The 13,949-nt window shown below is 42.9% G+C and overlaps 1 protein-coding gene across 4 annotated transcripts in view; it reads left to right on the top strand.

Moving 5' to 3' along the window:
* Positions 1-13,949, top strand: part of LOC111949429 (protein furry homolog) — a 211,227-nt gene that overhangs the window by 155,237 nt on the left and 42,041 nt on the right. For all 4 annotated transcript variants that reach the window (XM_070433935.1, XM_023966584.2, XM_023966586.2 and 1 more), the window contains exons 50-51: positions 7,022-7,198; positions 8,495-8,659. In XM_070433935.1, coding sequence (XP_070290036.1) covers positions 7,022-7,198; positions 8,495-8,659 — 342 coding nt within the window. The remainder of the gene's footprint in view (positions 1-7,021; positions 7,199-8,494; positions 8,660-13,949) is intronic.

Below are 13,949 nucleotides of genomic sequence, written 5' to 3'. Positions count from 1 at the left end.
TCAAACGTTCATCATGTCGTGTTAAGACGTGTTACCATGGAAACGGTATCAACTGCGACTTGAATGCCCGTTCTTAAGTCAGCTCTGCTGTCTTACAACACAATATACTACATATAACTGGCTCGTTATGTCTTGTCTCGTCTTCCCTTAAGTCGGCTGTTAGATCCTTGACAGAACTACTAATGTCCCTACAGATGTAGGCTACATGTGGACATTGCACAAACATTCGCCCAGCTTGAATGTAGATATATTTATCTACAAAAAATGTATGGTTGTGTTTGTGTTACAAAGACAAATCATTTTACGCTGTAAATATCATATTGAGGCGCTTACAAAGACAGTATGCCTACACATACATAGCAAATACAAATAAATGTGTATAGAGTACAACTAGAATGGAATTCTAATTTGTCTAATTGACCAAATCTAAGGATTTTGCTGTCTAACCACACACTGACATGCACAGCTCTCTGGGTGAGGTTCTGTCTTCAAGTCTCCAGTGGGTGATGGAATCCTTCCATCTATGTAATGTATTACAGGTTATGGACAATGTAGTCAGGTGGCAGTACAAGTGGAGTGCATGACAATCCTGGATATGACAGTTTGCCTCAACCCATGGGTCCATCAGGCAGAGTTTAATAACTACAGGCAAATACCCCATAATCTCAAAGTGGAATTATGTTTCTAAATTAAAATGACAAGCTGAAATGTCTTGAGTCACTATGTATTCAACCCCTTTGTTATGGTAAGCCTAAATACGTTCAGGAGTAAAAATACGTTTTTTCATTTTTTTGCCTAAAATGGCATACCCAAATCTAACTGCCTGTAGCTCAGGACCTGAAGCAAGGATATGCATATTCTTGATACCATTTGAAAGGAAACACTTTTTGTGGAAATGTTAAATTAATGCAGGAGAATATAACGCAATAGATCTGGTAAAAGATAATACAAAGAAAAAAACATGCGTTTTTTGTATTTCTTTTGGACCATCATCTTTGAAATGCAAGAGAATGACCATAATGTATTATTCCACCCCAGCGACAATTTAGAATTTGGAAACTAGTTTTAGACTGATCCAATGACCCATTGCATTTCTGTTCAAAATGTTGCATCAAGACTGCCCAAATGTGCCTAATTGGTTTATTAATGCATTTAATACATAACTGTGCACTCTCCTCAAACAATAGCATGGTATTATTTCACTGTAATAACTACTATAAATTGGATAGTGCAGTTAGATCAACAAGAATTTAAGCCTATATCAGACCTCGCTTCGAGTCCTTAGGAAACTTTGCAGTATTTCATTTTTTATCTATTATTTCTTACATTTTTACCCCAGGAAATCTTAAGTCTTATTACATACAGCCGGGAAGAACTATTGGATATAAGAGCGACGTCAACTTACCAACATTACGACAAGGAATACGACTTTCCCGAAGCGGATCCTCTGTTTGGACCACCACCCAGGACAAAGGATATAATCCCAGAAGTCGACCCAAAACAACGACGCCACAGAAGGGGCAGATGGAGCGACCTCCTGGTCAAGCTCCGTAGACGTGCACATCGCCCACCGCTCCCGAGTATACGACTCGCCAATGTTCAGTCTCTTGACAACAAGGTAGACGAAATTTGAGCAAGGGTTGCCTTCCAGAGAGACATCAGAGATTGTAACATTCTCTGTTTCACGGAAACATGGCTCTCTCGGGATATGTTGTCGGAATTGGTTCAGCCACCGGGCTTCTCCATGCATCGCCCCGACAGAGATAAACACCTCTCTGGGAAGAGGTGCATGCTTCATGATTAACGACTCATGGTGTAATCATAACAACATACAGGAACTCAAGTCCTTCTGCTCTCCCGACCTAGAATTCCTTACAATCAAATGCCGGCCATATTACCTCCCAAGAGAATTCTCATCAGTTATCATCACAGCTGTGTACATTCCCCCTCAAGCAGACACCACAACGGCCTTCAAGAAACTTCACTGGACTCTATGTAAACTGGAAACCATATATCCTGAGGGTGCATTTATTGTAGCTGGGGATTTTAACAAAGCAAATTTGAGAACAAGGCTACCTAAATTCTATCAACATACTGATTGCAGTACTTGCCTGGGTAATACTCTCGATCACTACTACTCTAACTTCCGTGATGCATACAAAGCCCTCCCCCGCCCTCCCTTCGGCAAATCCGACCACGACGCCATCTTGCTCCTACCGTCTTATAGAAAGAAACTCAAAAAGGATGTACCAGTGACGAGAACCATTCAACGCTGGTCTGACCAATCGGAAGCCACGCTTCAAGATTGTTTTGATCACGCGGACTGGGATATGTTCCGGTCAGCCTCAGAGAACAACATCGATCTATACGCTGACTCGGTGAGTGAGTTTATAAGGAAGTGCATTGGAGATGTTGTACCCACTGTGACTATTAAAACCTACCTTAACCAGAAACCGTGGATGGATGGCGGCATTTGCACAAAACTGAAAGCGCGAACAACCGCATTTAACCATGGAAAGAAGTCTGGGAATATGGCTGAATATAAACAGCGTAGTTATTCCCTCCGCAAGGCAATCAAACAAGCGAAATGCCGGTACAGGCACAAGGTGGAGTCTCAAATCAATGGCTCAGACACGAGACGTATGTGGCAATGTCTACAGGAAATCACGGACCTCAAAAAGAAAAACAGCCACGTCACGGACACTGACGTCACAGTTTCCAGACAAAGTAAACACCTTCTTTGCCCGCTTTGAGGATAATACAGTGCCACCATAGCGGCCCGCTAACATGGACTACGCCCTCTCTATCTCTGTGGCCGACGTGAGTAAAACATTTAAACGTGTTAACCCTCGCAAGGCTGCTGGTCCAGATGGAATCCCTAGCCACGTCCTCAGAGCATGCGCAGACCAGCTGGCTGGTGTTTTTATGGACATATTCAATCGCTCCCTTTCCCAGTCTGCTGTCCCCACATGCTTCAATATGGCCACCATTGTTCCTGTACCCAAGAAGGCAAAGATAACTGAACTAAATGACTACCGCCCCATAGCACTCACTTCTGTCATCATGAAGTGCTTTGAGAGACTAGTCAAGGATCATATCACCTCCACCTTACCAGCCACGCTAGACCCACTTCAGTTTGCATACCGCCCCAACAGGTCCACAGACGATGCAATCGCCATCACACTGCACACTGCCCTATCCCATCTGGACAAGAGGAATACCTATGTAAGAATGCTGTTCATTGACTACAGCTCAGCATTCAACACCTTTGTACCCTCCAAGCTCATCAAGCTGGAGGCCCTGGGTCTCAACCCTGCCCTGTGCAATTGGGTCCTGGGCTTTCTGACGGGCCGCCCCCAGGTGGTGAAGGTAGGAAACAACATCTCCACTTCGCTGACCCTCAACACTGGGGCCCCACAAGGGTGCGTGCTCAGCTCCTTCCAGTACTCCCTTTTCACACACGACTGCGTGGCCATGCATGCCTCCAACTGAATCATCACGTTTGCAGATGACACAACAGTAGGCTTAATAACCAACAATGACGAGGCAGTCTACAGGGAGGAGGTGAGGGCACTTGGAGTGTGGTGTCAGGAAAACAACCTCTCAATCAACATCAACAAAACAAAGGAGATGATCGTGGACTTCAGGAAACAGCAGAGAGAGCACGCCCCTATCCACATCGAAGGGACAGCAGTGGAGAAGGTGGAACATTTTAAGTTCCTCGGCGTACACATCACCGACAAACTGAAATGGTCCACCCACACAGATAGTGTGGTGAAGAAGGTGCATGTCACGCCCTGGCCATAGAGAGGCTATGTTTCTCTATTTTGGTTAGGCCAGGGTGTGACTAGGGTGGGCATTCTAGTTTCTTTATTTCTATTTCTTTGTTTTTGGCCGAGTGTGGTTCCCAATCAGAGGCAGCTAGCTGTCTATCGTTGTCTCTGATTTGGGAATCATACTTAGGCAGCCTTTTTCCCACCTGTGTTTTGTGGGTAGTTAGTTTCTGTTTAGTGTCTGCACCTGACAGAACTGTTTCGGTGTTTCACTTTGTTATTTTGTTCAAGTGTTTTTTGAGAAAAAAAATATCATGAACACTTACCACGCTGCGCTTTGGTCCATGCCTTCCGACGAGAGGCGTTACAGCGCAACAGCGCCTCTTCGACCTCAAGAGGCTGAAGAAATTTGGCTTGGCACCCAAAACACTGACAAACTTTTACAGATGCACAATCGAGAGCATCCTGTATCGCAGCCTGGTACGGTAACTGCTCCGCCCTCAACCGCAAAGCTCTCCAGAGGGTGGTGTGGTCTGCACAACACATCACCGGGGGCAAACTACCTGTCCTCCATGATACCTACAGCACCCAATGTCACAGGAAGGCCAAAAAGATCATCAAGGACAACAACCACCCGAGCCACTGCCTGTTCACACTGCTACCATCCAGAAGGCGAGGTCAGTACAGGTGCATCGAAGCTGGTACGAGAGACTGAAAAACAGCTTCTATCTCAAGGCCATCAGACTGCTAAACAGCAATCACTGACTCAGAGAGGCTGCTGCCTACATTGAAACCCAATCACTGGCCACTTTAATAAATAAATCACTAGTCACTTTAAACAATTCCACTTTAAATAATGCCACTTTAATAATGTTTACATATCTTACATTACTCATATCATATGTATATACTGTATTTTATACCATCTATTGCACCTTGCCTATGCCACTCGGACATCGCTCATCCATATATTTATATGTACATATTCTCATTCACCCCTTTAGATTTGTGTGTATTAGGTAGTTGTTGGGGAATTGTTAGATTACTTGTTAGTTATTATTGCAATGTCGGAAATAGAAGCACAAGCATTTCGCTACACTAACATTAACATCTGCTAACCATGTGTATGTGACCAATAACATTTGATTTGATTTGACATGTCTATGTCCTGGTAAATTTTCTTGTTAGTTACAACCTCATGCTAATCACATTAGACTGCTTTAGCTCAACCGTCCCGTGAGGGACCCACCGATCCTGTAGAGGTGAACATGATTTTTGAATGACTACCTCATCTCTGTACCCCACACATACTGTAATGTCCCTCAGTCAAGCAGTGAAGTACAAACACAGATTCAACCACAAAGACCAGGGAAGTTTTCCACTGCTTCGCAAAGAAGGGCATTGATAGATGGGAAAAATATATAAATAATTGCAGACATTGAATATCCCTTTGAGCATGGTGAAGTTATTATTTACACCCAGTGACTACAAAGGTACAGGCGTCATTCCTAACTCAGTTGCCGGAGAGGAAAGAAACCCCCCAGGGATTTTACCATGAGGCCAATGATGACTTTAAAACAGTTACAGATTTTCATGGTTGTGATATGAGAACTGAGGATGGATCAACAACATTGTAGTTACTCCACAATACTAACCTAATTGACAGAGTGAAAAGAAGGAAGCCTGTACAGAATAAAAATATTCCAAAACAGACATCCTGTTTGCAACAAACAGGAAAAGTAAAGTAATACAGTGATCCCTCGCCACTTCGCGGTTCACTTATCGCGGATTCGCTATTTCGCGGATTTTCATAATGCATTTTTTTTTTTTTTTTGGTGCATTGTGCTCTGCATTCTGATTCGCTAAAAACTCACTCCCGCTTCTTGTATCAAAACATGCTACGAATTGTGCTATCATTTTGTCGTCTCGTGCAGTTATGTGTACGTACATAAAACAGCTTGGCAAATTTACATTAAGTTGGCCAAATTATCTTGTAATTTCGAACATCTCCTAAACCCATAATGTCGACGAAACGGCCTACACGTGAGTCACTGTATTTGTATACATGTAATAGTTGCTAATTGTAAAAAAAAAAAAAGTTTTCTATTTCGCGGATTTCACTTATCGCGGGTCATTTTCGGAACGTAACCCCCGCGATAAACGAGGGATTACTGTACTGCAAAAAATGTGGCAAAGCAATTCACTTTTTGTCCTGAATACAAAGTATTATGTTTGGGGCAAATCCAATACAACACATTACTGAGTACCACGCTCCATATTTGCAAGCATAGTGGTGGCTGCATCATGTTAAGGGTATGCTTGTAATAGTTAAGGACTTGGGAGTTTTTCAGGATAAAAAAGAAACGGAATATAGCTAAGCACAGTTAAAATCCAAGAGCAAAACATGGTTCAGTCTGCTTGTCACCAGACACTGAAAGATTAAATCACCTTTCAGCAGGACAATAGCCTAAAACACAAGGCCAAATCTACACTGTAGTTGCTTACCAAGAAGACAGTGAATGTTCCTGAGTGGCCCATTTACAGTTCTGGCTTAAAATCTGATGAAACTCTATGTCAAGATCTCCTGGATTGCCATCACCACAGCAGCCTAATTACCATGGCCTTACGATGTCTACATGAGACTCCAAGCTAAACTCTACAGAGTCCACCTCACGGATTCTTAATATGCAGCCTTCGGCTTCATCCGGTCCATTCACATCCCCCCGGGAATCCTTCTCACATCCTTTCTATTTCCTCAATTATATTTTAAACCCATTTCAATGTCTGGTCAAATCAAATCAAATTTGATTGGTCATGGTTAGCAGATGCACATGGTTAGCAGATGTTAATGCGAGTGTAGTGAAATGCTTGTGGTCAATGTCTGGTCCTTGTGAAAAATAATATGATGAACAGAATACTGAATGTAGTATTCCATTAACTACTGCAAAAAGGGAAAACAGAGTCTTGCGTCTCAGCAACAAATTTAAAGGCACACCCAACATGACTCTATAAACAGCCTGCTGTGTTGGCTGCAGGCCCTCATTCCAGGCTCACACACACTGAAACCTTTCTCCTGGAGGATTCTCCTCAGAGGCTTTGCTTTATGGTAGCTTTCAGGAAGCCCTGTATTTATGCTTCTTTGATAAATGAAAACAGTTTTGACGTCATATGGTGGATATCTTCTAACAGACTCTGTGTGTGTGTCTCTCTCTCGTTTTGTGTGTGCTCTGCCTGCACACGCTCTTCAGACGACCCACTGGAGGGAAGCCCTGAACATCCTGAAGCTAGTGGTGTCCCGGTCGGCCAGCCTGGTGCAGCCAACGTCCCCCCACAGCGAGCTGGCCCACCTGGACCTCCAGGTGTGGGAGCGCTCTTCCAAAGCCCTGCCCGGGAAAACACTGGATTTTACCTTTGACATCTCTGAGGTTAGTCAGACATCAATGGTTCTCGGGTTCTTTTGATCTGTTTCTCTCTCTTTCGCTCTATTTTGCTCACTCTGTCTTACTTTCTCCCACTCTCTGTCTCTCACTCTCTCTCCACTCTCTCTAACTTCCTCTCACTCTGATGTAATGTTGTCGCTCCCTGTCTGACAGCCAAGCCGCGGACAAGACAGGGTTTGTTCTGTGCATGAAGCTGTTCTGTGTTAAAGACTGCTTCCCAAATAGCACCCTATTCCCTATATAGTGTAATACTTTTGATCAGGGCTCTGGTCAAAAGTAGTGCACTATAGGGAATAAGGTGCCATTTATGTCAAAGCCAAATGTTTGGTGTTAAAAGCATGAAGGGCACTTAGAGGAATGTTTACTGTCTCGCGTTTTCTTATACTTTTCCTGTGTTTTCCAGGGTGTGGTACTGGTGTGAGACTGTTGATGACTGGATCTGTTTTGGACAGGAAACATGTCTTTCCTTCCAGTTAATTACAGATTATGCCTTTTAATAATGACCCCAGTAGATTAGCAGGAAAGCTAGAAAAGTACACACACACACAGTAAACATTCTCAGCCAGTCTGGGCAGAGCTAGACGAGAGAGCGATGTTGTGAGGGCTGACAGACAGACAGACTGGGAACCAAACAGGCAGCTATTTGTGCGGTTTATGAATGACAGGAAATATTGTCAGACAGGGCTGCTGCCGTCCTTTGTGTGGGAACCAGGGAGGAGGAGAGTTCAAACTGGGCTGGGGTGGAGAGGGAGTGAGCTCCAGCCAAACAGAGAGCATTACAGCCTAGAGAGGAATGATTGAACAAACTTACCCCTCGTTTCTCAGACAAATTCCTCAGTATTTTTAGACGGAAGGGGGTGGGGAGAAGAACACAGCAGAAGAACAGCATGCTACCAGAGGCACATGGAATCTGTGTAAATTGACTGCAGGTGGATTGAATAAGATAATTTAGCCAAGATGGGGGGGATATGTTATTTTCCTTAATGTGCGAATCTCTCCTGCTCGGTAATTGAGCTGCTGGGGCTATGAACGGCTGCCAATGGACAGTACTAAGGGCTTAACAAACGCTGCCTGGCAGGGGTTGAAATATTGATGAGCGGCTGAATAGTTGGTCTGCTGCGTGTCCTGGCTGGGAGGGCTAGACTGGAGCAGTCATAGAGGAATGGGAGCTGTCCAATCATGGACTTACTGCTGCAGAGACACTCCGCTTCTGCTCCAAAACTGTGCTCTGTGTGTGACTTACTATGGTCCCTGTGTTTACTAAGGCGTGTGTGTTTGTAGACCCCAGTGATTGGCAGAAGGTATGAGGAGCTGCAAGGTTCTCCAGGCCGGGAGGGGAAAAGCCGGGCCATAGCTGTGACCTACAGCACCTCCTCCACCTCCTCGGGCTCCACCTCCAACAACGTCCTGGTTCCAGTCAGCTGGAAAATACCCCAGTCCTCTCAGGTCAGCCTTCCCTTTCACCCCTCCTCCCCCAGTCTTTTCAGGTCAGTGTCCCCCGTTCTCCCCCTTTTCCACCACTCCTCCTAGGTCAGTCTCCCACTCCACCCCCAGTCCTCTCAGGTCAGTGTCCCCCTTACATTTTACATTTACATTTGAGTAATTTAGCAGACGATCTTCTCCAGAGCTATTACAGGAGCAATTATGGTTAAGTGCCTTGCTCAAGGGCACAATCAACAGATTTTTCACCTAGTCATCTCGGGGATCCGACCCAACAACCTTTTGGTTACTGGTCCAATGCTCTTAATCGCTAGGCTACCGACCACCCCCTTCTCCCCCAGTCCTCCAAGGTCAGTCTACCCCTTTCTGTCCTCTCAGGTCTGTCTCACCCCCAACCCCAAACCTCACAAGTCAATCTCTCCCTTTCTCTTCCAGAATGTTACCTCTGTCTAGCCTGGTCACTAGTTCCTGTTTGTGCTTTAGCCAAACCCTCACGTTTCTTGTATGCCATGGCAAGGACCACTACAGAGGAGTTGGCTAAAGCACACCCAGATCTGGCCTCCAGGATTATTATGATCAGGAAGCGAGAAATAACAACAAACATAAAAAGTAAGAGTCAATGTAGCTCTGGTCCAGGGCATAGTGTGCGCTCCTCCACTAGTAGTGTCCAGTAGTAGTGGAGAAACGCGCACTACCCCCTGGACCAGAGCTAGAGTGGGACATCTAAAGCTCATATCCTGCATTTTTTTTTTCAATTTAAAGTTTTATTAAGTTTTCAAACAACCAACCAAACACATTCCACATTCACAGATGTGACAGACTTAAAAATAATAATAATAATAATAATAATAAAAAAAATGTTATATATATATATATACATATATACATACCTACATATACATACATACACACATACACACAAATAATAATTATAACAAAATTTAAAATGTAGAACTTGCAGCAGCACTATCAAGGTTCTTATTTGCTATTTCCAGCCTTAGCTGAGATGACGAGCCAATGATTAGTTTTTAGATTTTACAGCACCTTACACAACACGCATCTGCTCACCTCCCCGATCGCCCCATTCACTCTGTCCAATTTGAGACATAGTGGAGTAGTGGAGACCAGAGTCTATCAAACTTGGGCTGTCTCTTGTGGAGGTCATAAGTGAGCTTTTCAAGAGGGAGAAAGTCAACAATCTGGTCAATCCACATTTTAAATGTAGGAGAGGTACTAGAGGCCCACAATAGAAGGATACATTTCTTAGCAAAGTATGTAATGGTCATGAGCAAATTTTCTCTGTCAGGATCAAGAACAAAGTCCTGCTGGGCATTAAGAAGATAGAGACACGGGGTCATATCAAACTGTACATCTAGTATTTTCTGTGCCATATCCTGCATTTTTACACAATCCAATATGCTGTCTCCATTTTGAACAAAAAGTAAGCAAAAATGCCCACAGTCATCAAGCTAGGCAAGAGATCATTATTAAATAGGTTTAATGTGACTAATCAGTCTGAACTAGATCAAAGGTAATTCAATAACAAATATTGTGTTGGACCTTTAACCAATAGACTAACAAATGAACAACTCTTGAAAAAGACACACTTTTGATTGACTTTATTAAGACATCCTCTATGTCAAATTTCAGCCAGACCGACCAGCCAGCCCGAGCCGCCAGCACGCCTGACCCCCACCAGTCTAGTCAATAACTCAACTCTCTCCCAACACAATTTCCTTCCCAGTTCCCACCTTTAATTTTTTTTTTCCAGAGGGAAAGTTTTGAAAATAAATAAAAAACACCTAAAATATACATTAAGATACATTAATCTCATAGGCCTAATAGTACTGTAGAGCTCTTTTTACTTGCACACTGCAGCGCCCCAATCCAACACACCCCACTCAGCTTTAGGATCTTAGTGAAACATTCATTACTGGTTTTGCGTGTGTTAAGCCAAGGCCAGAGTGACAACCCACAGAATGGCAGACCCCCAGGGCCAGGACTGAGCAGCCCAGCAGCTAGGGATTGCCTAAATAGATATCTGCCCTGACAGATTATTTGGAAACGGTCCTCTTTCTGTTTTGTATGCGTTAGCCTACCTAATGTATTAAATGCACATATCTTTGCATTGTTCACACATTCGCTGCTTCTTCAATAGCCTACCTCTCCTAGTTGGGCGTGAGCGTTCAAGTGCGCCTAGTATGTGTGGTCTCATTGAAATAGAGTAGGCTGCCTACATAGGCAGAGAATCACGTGGCAGTTAACTTGAATATGAAATGAACTTAATTATGATTAGACTGAAGTTTACTACGGTCTCTGTAAGTCATTATTGATAATGGAAAGAAGTGGAGGGCGCTCAACCAACGTGAGTCGAAGTGCAATGCAAAAATGTAATCATCATTGAAAAGGAAAATGCACAACGGGCACATAGGTTAGGTTCCTATGGTAAGCGACCGTTGCGCCTATTCATTTAAGTATTGATTACCCATTTATTTGTCTCTGCCTGCAAATCATCCTCCTAATAGATGGGCTATATTCTATAGGACTATGCAAAACGTAGCAAGTGTCTCATTCATGCTGCTTCCAGTTCAGTAGCCATACCTGCAAGATCAGGTGCGTGTGTGGTCTCAATTAAATAGAGTAGGATATAGCCTATGCATGTGTGAAGAAGCACGGGGCAGTTCTYGTTCCAAGGAAATGTACTTCCTTAATAGGCCTATGATTAGGCTATAGTTTACATAATCTTAAATATTGATCACCCATTATTTCACCGTCTGAAAATCTTCCCACTCCCCCCAAAAATTGCTTATTGGCTGATATTGCCCAGTAATACAATATAAGGCCCATGTAAGAATCTCTGGTAATTTAACCTTTTTCTTAAGTTATTTTTGCAAGTTTGAAATTGCCTATAGGGTGCAAAATTGCTGGGACCATGGCTGGTGAGCTGTGTCACATACTGCGGTTGGGTTTGGGACCAGTTCTTGCGGTAGTGTGTGGGAGTCAGACAGAAGGCCAGCGGGTGTGGGCGGGAGCAGGATGAAGAAATCGGTCCCGTGCAGACCTCTACTGTGCATCATGACAGTGAAGCCTGTAACATTACAGCTGTTTATTACTGTGTCAGTGTGGAAAGTAGGTAATTWGCTAAGGAAACTGACAGATCAGTAACCTTACATTTGCCATACTGACTAATTGCACTGAAAAAACATCAGAATATCAATCTTCAATCGTTGGCCGATGGTTTCATCGTTTGATTCAGGTCTAGTTTGATTAAGGCAAAAAGAATATCTAATGTTAGCCAACTTTTTGCCAGCTCTCTCTAACGGTATATCAACTGGTGAAAGCTTGCCAAGTTCATTTACTTCTGAAATGAGACAAAACAAAGGCTACAAAACATTTCCATACAAACAACAGCTGTTAGATAGTAATACTAGCCACCTCATACCACTCTCTGACAGATACAGTTGAAGTCGGAAGTTTACATACACTTAGGTTGGAGTCATTAAAACTTGTTTTTCAACCATTGCACAAATATCTTAAAACCTCTCTTGGGTACGTGAGACGTTAGCGTCCCACCTCTTCAACAGCCAGTGAAACTGCTGGGCGCCAAATTCAAATACAGAAATATTCATTATAAAAATTCAGAAAACAAAACATATTTTACATAGGTTTAAAGATTAACTTCTTGTGAATCCAACCACGGTGTCAGATTTTTAAAATGCTTTACGGCGAAAGCATACCTTACGATTATTTGAGAACATAGCCCAGCAGACAAATCATTACAAACAGTAACCAGCCAAGTAGAAGAGTTACACAAGTCAGAAATAGAGATAAAATTAATCCCTTACCTTTGATGATCTTCATATGGTTGCACTCAGCAGACATTCATTTACTCAATAAATGTTCCTTTTGTTCGATAAAGTCTCTTTATATCCAAAAACCTCCGTTTTGTTTGCGCGTTTTCTTCAGTAATCCACAGGCTAAATGCAGTCAAAACAGGCAGACAAAAAATCCAAATTGTATCCGTAAAGTTCATAGAAACATGTCAAACGATGTTTATATTCAATCATCAGGTTGTTTTTAGCCTAAATAATCGATAATATTTCAACCGGACAATAACGTCGTCAATATAAAAGGTAAACAAGAAAGGCACTCTCTTGGTCACGCGCATGACACTTTAGGGTTCATTCATTCAGACTGCTCTTACTTCCTCATTTTTCAGAATACAAGCCTGAAACAATTTCTAAAGACTGTTGACATCTAGTGGAAGGCATAGGAACTGCAATTTGAGTCCAAAGTTAATGGATACTGTAATGGCATTGAATAGAAAACTACAACAACAAAAAAAGAAAACGACTTCCCGAATGGATTTTTATCACGTTTTCACCTGCCAAATCAGTTCTGTTATACTCACAGACACTATTTTAACAGTTTTATAAACTTTAGAGTGTTTTCTAACCAAATCTACCAGTTATATGCATATCATATCTTCTGGGCCCGAGAAGCAGGCAGTTTAATTTGGGCATGCTTTTCATCCAAAATTCCGAATGCTGCCCCCTACCATAGAGAAGTTTTAACAAACTATAGTTTTGGCAAGTTGGTTAGGACATCTACTTTGTGCATGACACAAGTACTTTTTCCAACAATTGTTTACAGACAGATTATTTCACTTATAATTCACTGTATCACAATTCCAGTGGGTCAGAAGTTTACATACAGTCGTGGCCAAAAGTTTTGAGAATGACACAAATATTAATTTTCAAAGTCTGCTGCCTCAGTTTGTATGATGGCAATTTGCATATACTCCAGAATGTTATGAAGAGTGATCAGATGAATTGCAATTAATTGCAAAGTCCCTCTTTGCCATGCAAATGAACTGAATCCCCAAAAAACATTTCCACTGCATTTTAGCCCTGCCACAAAGGACCAGCTGACATCATGTCAGTGATTCTCTCGTTAACACATGTGTGAGTGTTGACAAGGACAAAACTGGAGATCACTCTGTCATGCTGATTGAGTTCGAAAAACAGACTGGACGCTTGGAGGGTGGTGCTTGGAATCATTGTTCTTCCTCTGTCAACCATGGTTACCTGCAAGGAAACACGTGCCGTCATCATTGCTTTGTACAAAAAGGGCTTCACAGGCAAGGATATTGCTGCCAGTAAGATTGCACCTAAATCAACCATTTATCGGATCATCAAGAACTTCAAGGAGAGTGGTTCAATTGTTGTGAAGGCTTCAGGGCGCCCAAGAAAGTCCAGCAAGCGCCAGGACCGTCTCCTAAAGTTGATTCAGCTGC

Source organism: Salvelinus sp. IW2-2015, linkage group LG22 (assembly GCF_002910315.2).
Source record: "Salvelinus sp. IW2-2015 linkage group LG22, ASM291031v2, whole genome shotgun sequence".
Classification (NCBI taxonomy): domain Eukaryota; kingdom Metazoa; phylum Chordata; class Actinopteri; order Salmoniformes; family Salmonidae; genus Salvelinus; species Salvelinus sp. IW2-2015.
Note: the sequence above shows the minus strand (reverse complement) of the source record. Positions and strands in the feature narration are given on the sequence as shown.